This window comes from Clytia hemisphaerica, unplaced genomic scaffold, assembly GCF_902728285.1.
Source record: "Clytia hemisphaerica strain Z4C2 unplaced genomic scaffold, Clytia hemisphaerica genome assembly, whole genome shotgun sequence".
Classification (NCBI taxonomy): Eukaryota; Metazoa; Cnidaria; class Hydrozoa; order Leptothecata; family Clytiidae; genus Clytia; species Clytia hemisphaerica.
Window position 1 is genome coordinate 383,128 of NW_027104522.1, and position 18,621 is coordinate 401,748.

Here is an 18,621-nt window from a genome sequence, read left to right on the forward strand (position 1 = left end):
TGGCTAGGATTTGGGTTATTATCAGTTAGGGTTAGGGTTGGAGCTCGAAACAGGCACTCTTTTGTGATTTTCTCTTAATACAGTCTGGTCTGCAGTTTGTACAATATAAATAGCCGTCAGAAGCGCTATCCTGGCATGAATCCGTGGCGCAGTGGATAAGGCAATGGGTTTCAAAACATCGAAACTTTGCATTTAGTGGGTTCGAATCCCACCTGTGGCGATCTGTCCAGACAATCTCAATCGAACGGAATCGACGATCGAACCAGCCGAACCAAATCGAACGCAATCGACCGATTGAAATTCGGTTGTCGAACGCAATCGAATCTCAATCGAATATTACCGCAATTTTCAGATTAGATTGATATTCGATTGCGTTCGATTGATGTTCGATTGCGTTCGATCATCAATTCATTGACCCCTAGGCTGCGCGCATCCCCAGAATTTATTTTGTTATAGGGGATGCGTATCGTGTATGAAATTCTCGTCCGAGAGTTACCTCAAATTTGGGGTAACCAAAATTTGCATAAATTTACATAATTTCGTCACATCCAATCAAAGAAAGAAAAAAATGAAGTCATTGTGCTGTTGTTTTCATAATTATCAATTTTCATTCATTGAACAAAGAAAAAAAGATCAACAGTCACACAATTATTGAGTTACCTTGATAAATGTTCAGACTCAATATCAGAAAGTAAAGTGGTAGATGTTATCTATTTCGACTTTGCCAAGGCCTTCGATACAGTTCCACACCGCAGATTACTCAAGAAACTCGACGCATACGGTATCAAAGGATTCACGTTAGACTGGATCAAATCCTTTCTGTCGGATCGATATCAGTATGTCAAGGTAAATGGTAAACTATCCAAGGAAGGTAAAGTACTCAGCGGTGTCCCACAGGGAAGTGTTCTTGGTCCATTACTTTTTGTGTTATATATCAACGATCTACCTGAGGTTACAAGCTCTGATATGTACCTCTTTGCAGACGACACTAAGCTTGTTGAGGAGATAAATAGTGCTGAAGATGCCATTCGCTTGCAACATGATATCGATGCAATGGAAAGATGGTCAAAGGACTGGCTACTCAGATTCCACCCAGATAAATGCCACGTGCTAACACTAGGAAAATTTTGGAACATCAAACATGCCCATCCATACAACATAGACGGGTTAATCCTGGAGCATGTGGATCAAGAAAAAGATCTCGGAGTGATTATCGTTGGGGAACTGAATTTTGAAGAACACATCTTTGGTAAAATCAAGAAAGCTAACTCAATCGTTGGTCTGATCAGCAGAAGTTTTGACTTTCTTTCACCAGAAATGCTCCACACTCTTTTTATAGCGTTTGTCCGACCTCATCTTGAGTACGCTCAAGCCGTTTGGTCTCCACGACTCATCAAACACATCGATGCCATCGAGAGTGTTCAGCGAAGGGCCACGAGACTGGTTAGCGGGTACAAGAACAAATCTTACGAATACCGTCTCCGTAAGATTAACCTTCCGACACTGAAAATGAGACGTAAAATTGGCGATATGGTTGAAGTATATAAACATCTTCACGTTTATGATAAATCATCGGCCTGTCAAAAGTTTGTCCTTCGCGAACGCCCGAAACGTCAGCACGATTACGAACTACAAAGAAACTTTGCAAATGATGGTGTCAGAGGGTATCAAACAAATTCGTTGTTCTACAGAAGTATTGACATATGGAATGGTCTTGGAGTTGATGTTGTAGCTGCAACATCTGTCGCCAACTTCAAAGAAAAATTGCTCGCAGAATGGGAAAAAGATCTCCATAAATTGTAAAATGTTAAGCATGATTATTTCATAGAGGTCGATAGACCTGGGAAATATATTACTGTAAATAAATAAAATTGTATTGCTATGACGCATAATCAAAAAAGAAAAAAGAAAAGACGGGGGTAAGTTGGGACAGAAATATTTTAGACGATACGCATCCCCTATATGGCGACTCCAGAAGTCATGCAACTTTCATTGACGTCAAACCAAATGTTTCATTTTTCTGTGAACTTTGAACCCTTGGAAATTTTTTTCTATGTATGCTAGAGCGTTCTGGTTTTTACTAAATGAAAGCCCGTGATCTTAACTTTCCAGCGGTATATAACACTGTGGACACGGGCTAGATGGCAAATTGGTAAAATGCCGAACGTTTTGCAACATTTTGAAAATTGTTTGCCGACGGGAGAAAAAAATTTTGCAACTATAGAAGAACAAATGTGTCTGGAAACAGAGGAAAATGTATTTGGAGGCTGAAACTTTGTATGTTTATCAGAAAAAGGGTGAGGAATTCAAAAATCACAATCGCTAATTCTAGTTCTTTCATTTTCATGTAGTTTTTTTCACTTTTTTGCTTCTTTAGCATGGGAATGTCCCAAAAAAAAGTTTTTATTCCTGCCGAAATGGATTTTCTTTTCATTTGGGGTTTCTCCTTTCAGAAAAACTTATTCTTTACTCATAAGTTTTTGTTCCTCCATTTCCAGAGGCCCCTTGAAAATGGGTCCTACCACCTTTTTTGACTCATTTCAACCTTTTCCAAGCTATTTTCTTCAAAAACAAAAATAAAACAATGCAATGTCTTCTTTTTTCAAAAAAAGATATATCTTTCGTTATTTTGATAAATATACTAAATATTTTACAAATATTTTTATATAATAATATTTTAACACCATCAAAGAATTCTCCCTCCAAATTTGATGTCTCTAGCTACACTAGAAAAAGAGATATGCAAAATTTCAGAAGCATGACTGGAAAATTTCTTTTTTTTCTTTTTTGACACATTTTTCGAATTTTTCCAAGCTATTTTCCTAACCTTTTTTTTGACATTTTAGTCAAATTTTTGACACTAAAATTTGAATATCTTTACAACCACTAATATCCTCTGGAGGCCTATGACCCCTCATTTTCTTTCTTTTTCAAAGCTCTACAACATAGGATAGATTTTGAAAAAAAAATTAAAACTTGAAAAATCTTCTGGGAGTTGCTACATATCAAATCATATTAGAGGGGATGCGTGCAGCCTATTGACCCCCGGATTGTCCATCGCATAATTTCTACGGGAAATCGAAAGTAATTTCATTCGGCTTGTGATGTTTGAGAGCTTGGATGTTGGGAAGCTGCAAGAATAAAGCCAGACGGTCTCAATCGAAAAGAATCGACGATCGAACCAGTCGAACAACAATCGAACCAATCGAATATTACCCAGAATTTTGACGTTCGATTGACAGTTAGTCACACTAGCGTCCCGCCAAAATGCATATCAAAGATTGATGCTGCGAAAGTGCTATATCTTTTACTTGACTCTCAAGCAAAAAAATACACCGCAAAACTTCTAAAGGGATTCATGAAAAAATAACCCGGCGCTTTTTAATGAAATTAACATTTTCAAAAACTTTGAGAAATTGCCTAAAATTTGAGCCATAGATGAAAAAATTTGAGCCAAGCCAACCTTGAAAACTAATTTGAAGATCAACTTCACAAGAAAAAGATCTACGGGGGAGGCGGAACCCACCTAGATCCGCGCACCGCCGGATAGGCTATTTCCCGGAAATTTTGCCGGACCTCAAACAATGACCCATTTACATGTGCAGAATTATTTTTACTTTAGCTTACAAACAAGGCCTTAAAAATCGAAGCGCTGTCTCGGGATTTGAATGACAAAATTTGGTTGGTTGATATTTGGCTGCTGCACGTTTTATTTCGTTATTTTGTTTCAAACTTTCAAGTTTTAATTAATTGTCTTGCGAACTTGATTCAGGTAACTCTCATCCTTGTTGTGCAAATACATCCTGTAGATGACTGATGTTGTTTTTTTTGAAAGCTAGATTTCCTAGTGTGACTGACTGATTGAGATTCGATTGCGTTCGACAATCGAATTTCAATTGGTCGATTGCGTTCGATTTGGTTCGACTGGTTCGATCGTCGATTCCGTTCGATTGAGATCGTCTGGATCTGTCGGTAAGTCATTCAGTAAGTTAGAAAACATAGAAAATAACTCACAAAGAACCAAAAAGTCAGAAAAACTACGAACAAGAGACTGGAAAGTACGAAAGAAGTCCAGATCTGTCTTTCGTCTTTGTGAAGAAGCCACGACCTGTTTTTAAAGGCTGCTTGTATTCAGATTTCACGGTTACCGTGTTATCGGGTAACATGCATCAGTGGAGGCTAACATGCATAGCCCTCAAATGAATGACCTGGCTGATCATTAAAATACAAAGTTAAATTTGAAATTTTGTTGCTTTGATTGATTGGTCGGCTCAAGTAGTTTCGTGCAGTCGTGTAGTTTCCAAGCAAGTTTTATTACCCGACTTCACGGTAGCTAGCAACTTCCAGTTGATAGTTGACTCTAGCATAATTATCTAAGAATCTTTTTACCAGGATAAGAAGAGGACTTTTTGGAAGCCATTAATATCTTCGTCTTCGAAATGTCGCCAACTCAATCCGAGATTCAAAACCATGGATGATTGCTGTCTTCGTCGTTTCAAGGAACTCCTCGTTTCAAATCCAAATCAAAACTTTGCCGCCATTTTTGCTTGGTTTTAGAACTGGGACAAAATCGGCAAATCGGGTTGAAATTTTGTGGGAAACGAAGAACGAAAAGAAAATGAAACCACCTATTTCCCATCCAGAGAACGCCTCCCTGGTAAATCAACTCGGGTTCAATTTCGGGTGTATCAGGTTCACCCGACCTTACCTGAAATTGCTATTTTTGGAAGTCCGGTTCGTTTCCAGTAAATCGGGTTAACCCGAATTCACGGGTTGTTCAGGTTGTTGTTTTTTCGAGTATTTCGGGTTTACCTTAAAAGTCGGGAAACCCAGGTTAGCGCGCGCCTGCGCACCGAGCACTTACCTGAAGAACTCGGGTTATTGGACGATTTTGAGTGGTCCTTCGCGTCCGCAAAAATATTTTTTTCACAATCGAGAATTTAGAGCGCGCTTTTTTTCTTTCTGCGAGAGAGTTCAAGATGGAAGGTCACGTCACTTAGTAATTCTCATTTACAATTTACTTTGACAACTGGATGAAGAAAATCACCTACAATTTTCCAAAGGCAATGACTATGACTGGATGAAGAAAAAAAGGTATGCTTTTATCATTCTTTATTTTTTTAATAAATTGACAGGGCAGGGGAAGTTGGTTTGATTCGTGGTTCTTCTGATCAATCTCTTTTCTCAGCCTCAGAGTGTTCTTTGAACTTAGGTGCCAAAAATATATCTCATTTGTATTATTTATCTTTGCAAGTAAGTCTATAAAGTAATCCCAATAAATTGTTTCCTGGAAATTATTAACCTTTAGCTAGAGCTAGAATCTGAGAGTGTTTGTTTGTGGTGTATCTCACTAGAGTACGACACCTTCTACTTCAACAACAACAGTCGGAATCCAGCGTGGAAATTTGTCTACTATGACTGGTTTTTTGTCCGAACACAGTTGCATGTTTTGTCATGTTTTGTCTGAAGGCCAACTATCCCAAATAGTGCATCTCAGAAATCAACAATACACCTTTCCCGTAATTCAAATTTCTCAGAAATGGCGCGGGAAATGTGCGCTCCACCGTTGTGTATAAAATTGTTTGGGAGGTAAAAAACGCGTTTTTGCCTGCGAGGGGTTAGGCGACAATCTCAAATATCCTCATTTCGCGTCCTCGTTGGATCTAGAAAGTGAGTCGGTCGGTAGTAAAAATTTTCAGGTTTTCTTAAAATTGGTCTGTGAGGCAGTAAAAGTTAAGAGGGTGTTAACTGAGGCGGCAGGATACCCAATTGCATGTATGTTTTGTGTGGTTTCAGATTATGAAGTTTAAACACTGTGATCTTTGACACATAATGGCACGTGTAAAGATAAACAAAGTTACACACAAAAATCGGCAATAATTAAATTTTTAAAGAAAATGTCATCAAAACAAAAAGTCTGAAGAATTTACCGACTCTCCGACTCAATTTTACTCAATTTTTAGGAGTCGGTCGGGGGACGCGAAACGAAGATATTTGTGATTGCCGCCTTAGGGAAAGTGGGATTTGAGCCTCTAACTTTTGACAGCGATCTTCTTTTGGCAAAATATTTTCAGGGTGGTATAATATCATGAATAGATTGAACATACTAAAATTTGAGAGGATTTTGTTTGACAGAACTTAAGAAAAGCTCAAAAAACCAACTTTCCCTAAGGGAACGCAGGCAAAAACAGCCCGTTTGTTTACCTCCAGAGACCAAACGGTGGAGAGCATCAAAATAATGCGCGCGCATTAGTTTTACGAATTACAAGAAAGGTGTATTCTTCAGAGAGGAGTCCCTTCGAGTATTTTTTTACAATCACCTAAACTTTTACCAATTTTACCAGCCGGCAACAAATAATATTCTCAACTTCAGTTGAGCTAGACTAGCAAGCGTCTGTCTTTCCTTGGACACAGGAACGCGGGAATAGTGCTTATATAATAAAGAGTTCTTATAAAAAATAGAAATTGCCGCGGGGGAGTGGATTGGAAAGACAGACTAGTTCCAAACGGTGCAATACGGGATTTTGCTTCAATCTAATCTCAGGCAACGTTCCCTCGAAAAAGAGGGAAGATAAAATGAATGGACACGGCTTATTTTTTCTTCTATTCTCATCGCAATATTTGAGTTTCTCAGAGTTATGGATGAGAAAAAAAATATAAACACAAACAGAAAAACGTGGCGAGGACTTCTCCAACTTCTTTGCAAAACTGAGAAGAGAAGATTTTGAATGCTTTTAAATGTTTATACACATAGATTTAAACTGTCTTGGCATTCTCTATCTGAGATACTTTATTCATACATTGTTTTTGGCTTGGTTGGGGCGTTGATATATTCAAATAACAAACAAACTTTTATATGGATTATACTTTCACTTTTTCATGTGATTGTTGTGATTGCAAGATTTTTTGATTATGTATGATTATAAACATTCATGACATGTTTTAACACTGGCATCTTTGAAATTTTGTTGGCTTGGTACGTTGGTAAATCTATAGTACAAGTGCAGTATTTATGACAATATGACACAGCTGAACACAGATTCCAGGATACTTTTTGCAGGGAATGTTCAATATGTTTATGCTCACATTCATTGGGTAACAGATCACTGCTTTTTCTATAGTACAAGTTAAACTTGATAATCTTATCCCAGAGAATGTGACTCTGAAATGGCTACAGAAATCCTCAAAAATTAAGATGGAAAGTATGGTATTTATATAACATTTTTGGTGGTGCGATACATGGTGTGGAAATGATGAAAAGTGAAAGTGGTAATTTGGAATTTAAAAAAAATTGAATGCTTTTTATACGAAAACAATATTCTGACAAGCTGACCAGTGAGACACATCTTGGTTCTATTTGTGAATGAAAATAACAACATTTTACATTGAGATGACTGGTTTTCTGGGTTTTCAGATGCCCGGCCGTTGTTTAGCTGGATTTCACTACCTTGAAATTGTTAGATGTACGAGGATGTTTTGAGTTTTCACTACTGGCAGACTTCCAGGGGGCACTTAGGCAAAATTAAGTATGGGGACAAGCCGCTGATCAGGGTCCCTTTTTCAGACTCTAAGAGATATAGAAAGGGTGCCAAATTTGTACTAATTTTCAAGATAGTAACCCTGACTGGGTCGATTTTTGGTCATTTTAGACAATTTTTACAGTGAGAATATTAGAAATGTTAGAAAATATTTGAATTTTTCATCTACTTTAAGTCATTTTTGCCACTTTACAGATTTTTTTCGATGGAATCATTTATCGTTCTGAAATGGTCCCAAATTTACCAAACATTCATATCTCACAGGGTCCACTTTTCAAACTCCAGCGCAGGGCACATCCCCGTCGGTCGTCAAGGTTGGTACCCCCCTCCCCTGGAGCATACTTCTACTTTGTAATTTTTTGTTGTCCCCTGGTGTTGTTGAACACGTTCAGACTGAAATTTATACCTACCGTGAAAGTCTTTCAAAACTTATACTATGCTTATATGCTTATAAAATTTATGAAAATTTTGATTGGACTTTTGCCAATTTAAAAACAACCACTTGGATTTGAAAGTAATTTTATGTAGATACTATATATAATTTTTATAGCAAAATTGGAGGTCAATATGAACAAATACATATAATTTTATGTTTTGTAAAAGCTGTTGCTTTTTTGAAAATATTTTTCTTTTTGGCTTCTATAAAAAATAAGTTTTCATATGCGTGCAGTGGCCCCTGATCCCCTGATCTTTTGTATTCTTGATGTCGTTTTTCTAACAAAATGTTCATCTTTTTCTTTTGAAAGAGACTTTTCCCCTTACATGAATATCTTTGTTTTGGAGTACCTAGCTGGTAGGTACAGTTCAGTTTATATTCTTTTCATTCATTTCACAAATCATAACTTTTTGTGAATAGTTTTATTTAACTCCTTGTCTTGTTGTTGGTATCTTGTTTCAAGTACTTTCAAGTACTTTCAATTTTTTCAAAATAAAAAAGCTTCTAAATTGACTGATATTCCATTGTACTCACCTTCTTTTATATAATACATTAAAATCAAAAAATAATCAGGATGTGAGTTTGTTTTGATTTGAGTGTATTGAATTGTATATCAAAATGTTGCACATAAGATGATAAAACACCTCTCATTTAACAAAATAAAAAAACAAGTTTTCAAAAACGCTGTTAATTTAGTTAAAGTTCAGCATTTAGTTTTTCAAGAGTCTCATTAAAAAAACATAATAATAAAGTGTAAAAAAAGTACCGAGTTTTGTTTACTTTTTTATTCTAATCCGTGAGAGTGAGTGCGCTGTTTTGAGTGAGCACTCCGCCGCGGTAGAAAAAGCACTCCACCGTTTATTTAGTAAATAGCGCCTTTTGGAACTAGTCGTTGTATTCAGAAAACATAAAATAGATCCCATTGAAAGTTTAATCTGCAGCGAAATACAACGACGTGGTTTACTAGTCTACAGTTGAGCTAGAATCTGAGAATGTCTGTCAGTATGTCCGTGCAGTCTGTCACTGCTAAACTTTGTTTGGGGCAGTGGGCAGGCTGGAGTCATCAAAAATGGTTGGATTTCGGCTGAAATTTTGCACACTTGTTCCTTGGGTGAATCCCTGGGAGCCCTGGTTTTTTTTGTTTTCTTTTTTCCTTTTTTCAAATTTTTGATTTTTAGGGCATGATCACGAGTTTTAGCTCAAATGAGGCTTAAAGCTTTGAGGCAGGTTGGAGACTTCAAAAATGGTCCGATTTAGCTGAAATTTTGCACACTTGTTCCTTGGGGTGAATATCTGGGAGCATTTTTTTCATTTTTTCAAAATATTGAGTCTTAGGGGTGTGGTCACCTGTTTTAGTCTCAAAACGAGGCTAAACTCTTTGGGACAGGATTGAGACTTCAAAAATATTCCGATTCAGCTGAAATTTTGCACACTTGTTCCTTGAGTGATTATCTGGGGATATTTTTTTGCTTCCTATTGAAATGTTAACTCTTGGGGGTGTGGTAATGAGTTTTAGCCTCAAAACGAGGCTAAAAACTTTGAGACAGGCTTGAGACTTCAAAAATATTCCGATTCAGCTGAAATTTTGCACACTTGTTCCTTGGGTGAATATCTGGCACTGGATTTTTCATTTTTTCAAAATTTCGATTCTTAGGGGCGTGGTCATGAGTTTTGGCCTCAAAGCGAGGCTAAAAACTCTTGGGGAGATTGGAGACTTCAAAAATGGTCCGATTTAGCTGAAATTTGCACACTTGTTCATTGGGTGAATACCTGGGAGCTTTTTTTCATATTTTCAACATGTTGACTCTTAGGGGTGTGGTAACAAGTTTTAAGAACTTTGGGGCAGGCTTGAGACTTCAAAAATATTCTGATTCATCTGAAATTTTGCAGACTTGTTCCTTGGGTGAATATCTGGGGTATTTTTTCATTTTTTAAAATTTTGATTCTTAGGGGCGTGGTCATGAGTTTTACCCTCAAAACTTGGCTGAAAACTTTAAGGCAAGCTCGAGACTCCAAAAATGGTCCGAATTTAGCTGAGTAACAGCAAAATTCTTTGGAACTTCTCCATTTCGATTTTTTTAGATAGGAAACATTTTTTTTGGGCCAGCCTAATAACTACTATGCTTTAGAAACGTCTGAAATTAGGTTGTGGTGTGTCATTCAGGTAGTTAGATATTTTTTTTACTTATATAGGTTCAGAAGGGAATAACTGACAGTAACTGATAGTTTTTGGATGGGTGTAGCTCAAGAAAGAGAATCCAATAAAACATGCGTACCCTGCTTCCCTCACTCAGGAAAGAACAATATAAAATGAAAAATATTTTTTGATATTCATTTCTTTTTGACAGGTTCAACCCCAACAAGAGCTAAAATGCACAAAGAATTCAAAATTGACAATTCACTCAGATTACACCGCAAGTCAAGTAAGTACCGAATGTCTGTTTAACTATTCAGATGTTGAAAGATGCCTGTTAAACAGATGGCCGAACTGTAAAAATCACAAATATTTGGTCTGTATAGCTCAGTACATTGAAGGATGTGAACAAGAATTTGTAGCCTTCCGTAAATTCTTAAAAAAGCCATTGCTTGAGATTTAAAATGGAGTTTGTGGTAACAATTCAGTAATGAGAAATTCTAATATTTTTTTAGACATGGCTCTTCCAACCATAGTACCAACTGAATCAAAATTCGAAAGCTGATGAAAATTCTTCCCCATTTAACAAGTAAGTGTTATTTTTCAATGCGATATTTGGGCGGATGAACAGGCCAACTATATCATGATATATTCAAGTATACTATTTTTTAGGGAAGCCATTTCAAGTTCTGAGGGTTTGAAATTTTTGTTGAAGGACTCCCCAGGGCACTCAGGCAAGAGGGGGATGTGTCGCAGACCAGAGTCCCTTTTATAAGTAAAGAAATACTTTAATGGGATAAAATTTCGCGGTTGGCTCTATTGGGTGGCAATATTTTCACGATATTGTATCTTTATACTGTCAAATCATGCATATTGGTTGTTGAAATACACATTATTTGCGCTTTTTTGATGCAAGCAACCATTCAAAAAGTATTTATTTGACATATTTTGAGTTTTGATTAGAAATATTTCGCGAATGGGGCCCTTCCAAATTTCCATTGGGATTAAATTTTGCGGATTTTCGCGGATGACACCCATCCGCAAAATTTAATCCCCGCGAAAGTTTATCCCATTAAAGTACTTGGGATATTTTAAAATTCACTAAATTTTTAAAATCAGCTAAAAATTGTCTAGGGACCATTTTTGAACACCAGTGACACGCCAGTGACAGTACCCCTCCCCAGGGAAATTCAGACATTAAATGTATGCAATAATGGACAACGCTTCAAAACCTTACTGAATTTCCATGACATCATTATTTATCATCAATTTTTAAGGTGAAGAAAGTCAATGGAGTTTCGTGACAGCGACAAATTCGGTTAACTCAACTCAAATTTGCGATGTTGTTTTCACATTTCTTTTGCAATATGAATCTTCAGTCTCAAACACGTTCCCCGTGTCTATATTAGATGGTGACAGCTTCTTGTATAATGTGTTGTTAAACAGTTGTTATTCCTGGTTATTCATGTGAAATGAGTGCAACTGTAATCTGCTTTTGAACTGGAACCTCTTATACATTCGATGGGACATTGTATGTATCAAAAATCAATTAAAGAACAATCATGTAAAAGTAATTTTTTCATTCTATGAAATGTGTTAAAGTAGACAAATTATTTACAATTTATGAATTTAGAATTTATATCAATTTACTTTCATTTTATACTATATTAATTTTATCAAAAATTTTGAAGGATAAACTTTCTTGACACTGCTTCAAGGAAATCAATTTTCATAAGAGATTCTCATTTTCGCTGACTTTTGTCAGTTCCAAGTCACATTTTTAAACATTATTATTATTATATTTTAAAGTAATATCGCGTTGGAAAGATAATTTTGAACAGATTGATTTGAGTTCGCTAGGTTCGTTGCAATTATTTCTAACTTAACAGTATCACTAAGACTTGCCTTATTAACCCACTCAAAATTATCTTTTGGACGAATTTTTACTTTTATTGTGACATCTTTCTATCGTTTCTATGTTCAAAAACTAGAAAATGCCTTTTCTGAATTAGTTGGAACAGACGTTACATTAAGTTGATAAAAGAGCCAGTCAGCAAATTATTTTCCCCAAAAAGATCGTTGACAGTCTATGTTTGTAAATCGTGTATTTCGAAGCTAGATTACTCTTACGCTGTTAAACTGTATTTGTGAATATTTAAGTGATTATTCTGAAAATATATCAAGTAAAGTAATGCATAATGTTATGCTTCCTCTTTTTTCTTGCGGTATTTTAACAAAACAATTTCGAGTAAGTTTCGCAAAAACCACTGATATTTAAACCTGATTTACCCGAGTTTGAACTGTAAAGAGGCTGACGTGAGCAAACGGGTAAATCAGGTAAACCCGAGAACCCTAGTTACTCGGGTAAGACGGGTTTCTATTTTTGGAATTTTTCGACCCGAAATACTCGAGTAAATTGCTCATCGGGATTTTCGGGTATACCTCACGTCAATTACTTGAGTATTACCCTAGTATTACCCGAGTTAGTTTACCAGGGCTACCCTGAGTATCAGAGGCCAAGTTTCAGAAGCAGCCAACGAGCCCATTTTCCTGAAATATCTGTTTCCCTTTTCCAGGAGGGAGCTTTTTTTGAAAAATGGGGAAACAGATCCGATTTTCTAGAAAAGACCTTTTCTTTAAAACTATCTGTTTCCCCGCTCCAGCTGATGACGTCATTAGAGAGAAACAGATCAATATTTCTAGGAGACGAGGAGATGACATAATAAATTGGGAAACAGATATCTGTTTCCAAAAAAGATGATATTGCATTGGAAACAGATGGAACTTTCTGGGGGAAAACAGATATCAATCGCAAAAAGCAAGGGAAACAGATAAAAATCTCCAGGAGAGGGAAACAGATATCCTTTTCCTTGTAAGATTGGGAGAACGGATCAAAATTTTAATTCTGAAAATTGTGGAAACAGACCAAATTTTCTAGGGAAGATACTTTGAGATTAAAAATTTAGGTTTTGAGGAGAAACAGATCTTCATTTTTAGGAATAAGAATTTTGAAACTTTTGGCCAACAGATCAAATTTTCCAGGAAGGCTATGCCTGGGAAACAGATGTTTAAAAAAAGATCCTCGCTGGATGCTTTCGAAGTTTTCAAAGACAAAAAGTACATGCTAGCTATATATTTCGCTATCAGTATATAGAATAAGAAATCTTATGCATGGATCTCCAGGCTAACCCCTTCCCACTGGGAAAAATTGCCCAAAATATCGTCTCCGGTGGAAAATTATCCTCCCAATTTTTGTCCTGTCTCAATCTTTTTCAAACTACTGTCGCAATTTTATTTCAAAGCTGTCGAGATATTTTTCAAGCTGTCGCGATGTTTTTCAAACTGTCACGATGTTTTTTAAGCTGTTGCATTTTCAAAAACTGTTGCATTTCCAGAAGGTGTCGCGATATATTTTAAGTTGTCGCGATATATTTTAAGTTGTCGCGATAATTTTCAGACTGTCGCGTTTCCAGAAGCTGGTCCAACCAAAATATTTTCAGGCTAATGCTCAAGGTTAGTTGAATCCAGCTGGGGATGCGGTACATCATTCCTCTCCAATGGGAAGTTGACCCGCTCCTTTTTAGAGCTTTATCATGGGTGGCTGCCAATCCGCCATCGGAATATCATCGTGGAGGAGACGAACTCTTTCTTAGAAAGAACTCAGTGGCGGCAAACGTGTGCAGGATCTTCTATCACACAATCAGCAGCTCTAAATATCTTTGGCCGTAACCAAAACAAATATGGCAGATATCAGCAGTGCAAAAGAGCATAATGCTTTACTCTACTGTCTACACCGCAATATCCCTTGATGTTCTTTCTTTCCTGCAATGACGTATCACTCTACCCTCGTAAAAAGAGAAAATATTATATAAACTCGAATTTATTCGCGCTGTGATACTCAAGGTAGGAACGCCTGCGCGTCGTAGTTTTTACACTTTATATACAGTACACAAAGGCCGGACTGAAACTAGCGAGGTTATTTTAAGCACGGGTTTATTTTGACCGTAAAGTGGTATCGCACTTTAGGCATGTACATACTACATAACTTGCCAAAGCAAGCCATGCAAGTGAAATCTTATATACAGGCGCCTAGGGTATCGCAATTTACGCTACGGTTTTTTTATACGTTTAAATAATCGGATTAAATTATAAAAAGAGAAAACAGAAACGCTGTGTCTACAGTCCCGGCAAATTATTTTTAACATGCCGCTACACTAACGAATCCACTAAGACCAAACTAAAGTACCAGCAGGCTAAGAAAAAACCCTAGAGTGAAACCTTACTTTGATCATGATCTGCCGTGACACTAGCTGAGAAGTGAGTTATAGCTAGAATACCGGCAGGTAAAATGTGACGTCAGAATTGATCTGCGCACTGATTTTAAGTGAATTTGACTAGAGTGCCGGCAGGTTATAACAAGCCACATTCGATCTGCCGTGACTTTAAGTGAATTTGACTATAGTGCCGACATAGGCTATAACACGCCGCATTGAATCTGACGTGACTTTTGAGTGGATTTAACTAGAGTGCCGGCAGGTTATAACAAGCAACATTCGACCTGCCGTGACTTTTACTAATTGTGGCTAGCGTACTGGCAGGTCTGGTGTGACGTCAGTATCAGACTTTCCCTCAGCCAGTACAAACGAGATAAATTATATGTAGTTAACTGCTGTGTTGTAAAAGACAAATCAATCAGATGACTTTGGTCGTGTTCAGACCTGAAAGTTTAAGTTTAAGGTTTAAGTAGTACTTTGTTGATATGGGAATTCAATTATAATCACTTTTCTTTTGTCCTCATCTATTGGCGATCTCGAGGAATCTCCTTTCCTAACTTGAAATCATGTCATCTTCTCTCTTGAGATACTTTGAAACAAAAAAGATTTCAGGGAATCCCTCTGCAAAGCACTAATTCGTGTTCGTTGAAGCCATTACTGCTAGAGATGCTCCGAGCGTCTCTAAGTCATAAATTTCACGTTCTTTTTTCTTCATTTACAAAAGGAGCATGCTTTTTACTTGCGAATTCTGATTTCGTCTATTCAGAAAACTGTAACGAAATCGTAAAAACTTTTTTTTTAAACCAGAGGGTGATTCCTTTTTAAACTTTGGTTTAACTAATGAGAAGCGTGCCGTTAAATACAAAAGGAATATAAAAGAAATATGCAGACCTAATTGCTTTAAACCTTGGTCTGAACACGACCATTATCATTAACATTAAAAAGATTTCTGCTGGAGTAATTTCAAAAGACCGTCACGTTCTCCCAAATGACTTTGAAAGTTGAAATTGAAATTGAAAGAGAAAATTAGTGGGTAAAAGAGAGGTTCACTTTATTGATATACAAAGTCCCTTTAATAATAACAGATGAGAATTTTGATTGATATTTCTTTCCAGTTTTTAGTGTTGTCGTGTCAGCAGCGTGATGCCACCATATACAGGACCAAGCAAGCCACCTAGTCGCCAGAATTTTAGCTAATTTTATTTTGTTGATTAGTTCCAAAAATATATGAAGTATACCTCATTTGACGCGTCCTATACAACGAAGTATAAGCCCGAAGGGCTAGAGTCGATTCTTTAACCTTTCTCAGGCAAGAAAAAGAGAAGGCTTAAAATATACGCCGTATTTTTGACAACAGATTGAATCTAGCGATTCCTTTGTTTTCGAGTGATATCTTTTTCGAAATTTAGGTGTAAATTTTAGTTTCAATCTGTCATTTGTGTAAAAACCAGGCGAACCGCGCTAGACCGCGCAACTTTGGTAGGATTCGGTAGGCTTCGAATCCTACCAAGGAGATTCGATTCTAGCCCTTTGGGTTTATATTTCATTGGTCCTATACCACCAGAAAGCGAAGCAAAAAATGTTATAAAGCGAAAAAGTCATGAAGCAACCAGACAATCAAAACATGTAACTTTTTAATTGTTCAACAATAATTCAATTACTTAGCTATCTCTAGTACCCTGTGTTTTATACTCCATGTATGGTCCCACCATGGATAAAGTTAGTTAAGCTTTCTTCTCCTTTTTTAAAGGCATTAGCCGCAAGCAGCATAGTCTTAACTGGCAGATGTCAAGACCAAGAAAGGGACAAAATCAACATCTTACACGCACTTACATTTAGTTTATCATTGTTTCATAAACATGAAAAAAAACTACACATTTTGGTCGGGTTTCAATTTTTTTGCAACATGCAGTCATGATGTCCACAAACATTGCCATGAACTGCCATGCACATGGTTATATCTCATGAAAGATTTTTACTGAGGAATATTACTGCCCTCAGAAAAGGTCACATGGGTCGTCTCGAACTCCTTGTATTCGAAATTTGTCCAGAGATTAGGCTGCTTCTTCCTTTATCCACTCGGCCATCTAGCACGTCCATAATGCTGAAAAATTACTTATCTTCCAAATTCAATAGGTGCCGTTACTCTATCCGCTCCGCGACGGACTGGCTTAAGTCCCGGCAATACAGCTACAAAAAAACAATGGACTTGAGTCAGTCTGTTACGGAGCATCTAGAGTAACGGCAAACTAAAAATAACCTGCCGTGAAAATAGCCACTTCGAAACAGAAAATGCTTGAAATTTCTTCTTCTTCCATCATATCAATCCGATTTGCACTGATTATCCACTGTAGAACCAACTTGAACATGCGATCATCGATTTATGACTTTCGAGCTCGTGTATAATTCAATTCAATTGGTCTCTTTGCTCAAGCCAGCATTTGAGGAGAAAATTAGTGGGGTGAATGTCCCATTTTCCTGTTCTAGAATGCGATTGACATATTTCTGCTTCTTCTCTTTCTCCATGAGCCTCATCACACTAGCAAGATTTTGGCTGCGATAACTTCTAGCAAATGGGGAAAACACCCTCACGTCAAGAAATGCCTTCTGTTGTCGCTGCCAAAATACTCTCAGTGTGATATCAGCCCGGAGATCAAGATCATTGTCAAATCACTTTTGGTGGACCGGTTCCTTCTCCACGTCTTTGCAAACTATAGACGTTAAGTTTGCAGTAATGTTCACCAACTCATTGTGACGCTTGTAGATAAAGCCACCAACTTTACATTGAAGAGCATGGTCAACACTGAACTTTGAACCACAGACGCAGTCACTGGGGAGGTTTTTCATATCCCAACCATATCTAAGGTATATCAGCATCGAAGAATTCTCTTTTGGTCAGGGAGAACTCTTCTGATTTGATCGGCAGCGATGAAATCCACGCTGAGGCACCATGCAAAGTTCAATTTTTTGAGCTTTCGTTGAAAGAACGAGGTCTTAGAATCGATATCGGTTAGATCAGATTATTAGATCTGATATTTGTGACGTTCTGATTCACTATCTATCTGACAAGGTTCCGCGTGACGCAATTCAAGCTCACAGGTCTCCAAAACATTCACAATTCCCAAACCACCAAGCTTCACAGGTAATAAGAGTAATTGGCGTTTGTGGTCATTACACGTTCTACCTTCGCAAGTGCGGGAATGAAATGATGACTTCCAAAGGCTGAAGGAATGGCTTGATGTTTGGGATGGTACGATGAATGATGAAGTTGAACTTGTGCACGAAGCTTTGTTCCACCATTCAAGAAGAGATTCAAGTTGACCAACTGCAATCAGATCGTCAGCATACGTGACTTGGTTGATGTCCTTCGAACTGATGCTTTCTACAATCATCTGTATAATATTGTGAGACTGACACCTCCCCCCACTCCCCCAAGTCAATGTTGTTTGATTTCGAGAAGCAAATTTCCTCCGATATCCACAACATTGATTTGGGGGAGCGGGGGACCCTGAATTAACTGGAAAGTCTCACTATTTTCACATATGATTGTAGCAAGGGGACGAGAGCGAGAGTGTAGAGTGGCATGGCTAATGGGTCCCCTCTAAATGTACCCTCTGACGAATTGGTTTCCACCACTGATGAAGAGTCTCAAATGCTACAAATAAGTGTTACAACCGTATACGATTGAAGGCGTTGTCCGCGTCTACCAATAGGATAAAAATCACAGTAAAATAAATAAATAGAAGAACAAATGAAATCTGACGTTTTGTTTTTGAATTAACGTAATCTTACGCGTTCGAAAAAAAGACAATGTTGTCAGGGTATATATTCTTACGCTATCAGTAAGCATAGAAAAAGCTGGTGGTAATAAACAGGGAACGAAGTTGCCCGTCTCTACTACGTACTAAAGCCTGTTCACGATAAGTGTGCACTCTTTTTTCTTTTACCTATAACTTTTGAAGGAATTCTTCAATCTTTATAAGTTTGGTATCGTTGGAGAGATTTTCATAAAAAAAATTTCATAAAAAAAGACAACTTTAATCATGAACATATAGACGACTGGACGTCTATCATCCATTGTGTCTTTGAAGTTTCGTTGTCGCCTGTATTTCAAAATTGGTATAAAAAACGCAATTTCATTTCTTTGAATTACTTAGGTAAAAGGATCGATGGAGCTTGAACATTATTCGTAGTTCGCAAAATAATGATTCTAAATTTTTTCATAAGTTATCAATATAT

General features: G+C 37.2%; 1 protein-coding gene and 1 long non-coding RNA gene across 4 annotated transcripts in view; one reads left to right on the top strand and one right to left on the bottom strand.

The window, feature by feature from the left end:
• LOC136821970 (centrobin-like) overlaps positions 1-18,621 on the bottom strand; it is an 80,447-nt gene that overhangs the window by 45,036 nt on the left and 16,790 nt on the right. Inside the window, exon 1 of one of the 3 annotated variants that reach the window (XM_067078188.1) lies at positions 4,390-4,659. The exons of 1 other annotated variant lie outside the window; for it this stretch is intronic. In XM_067078188.1, coding sequence (XP_066934289.1) covers positions 4,390-4,420 — 31 coding nt within the window. In that variant the 5' untranslated portion in view covers positions 4,421-4,659. Of the gene's footprint in view, positions 1-4,318; positions 4,660-18,621 lie in introns of those variants that run through there. One more of the 3 variants, XM_067078187.1, reaches the window with a different exon arrangement.
• On the top strand, positions 4,996-12,307 carry LOC136821976 (uncharacterized). Its single transcript, XR_010848836.1, has 4 exons — positions 4,996-5,094; positions 10,323-10,397; positions 10,624-10,697; positions 11,386-12,307. It is a non-coding gene; the product is annotated as an uncharacterized lncRNA (long non-coding RNA).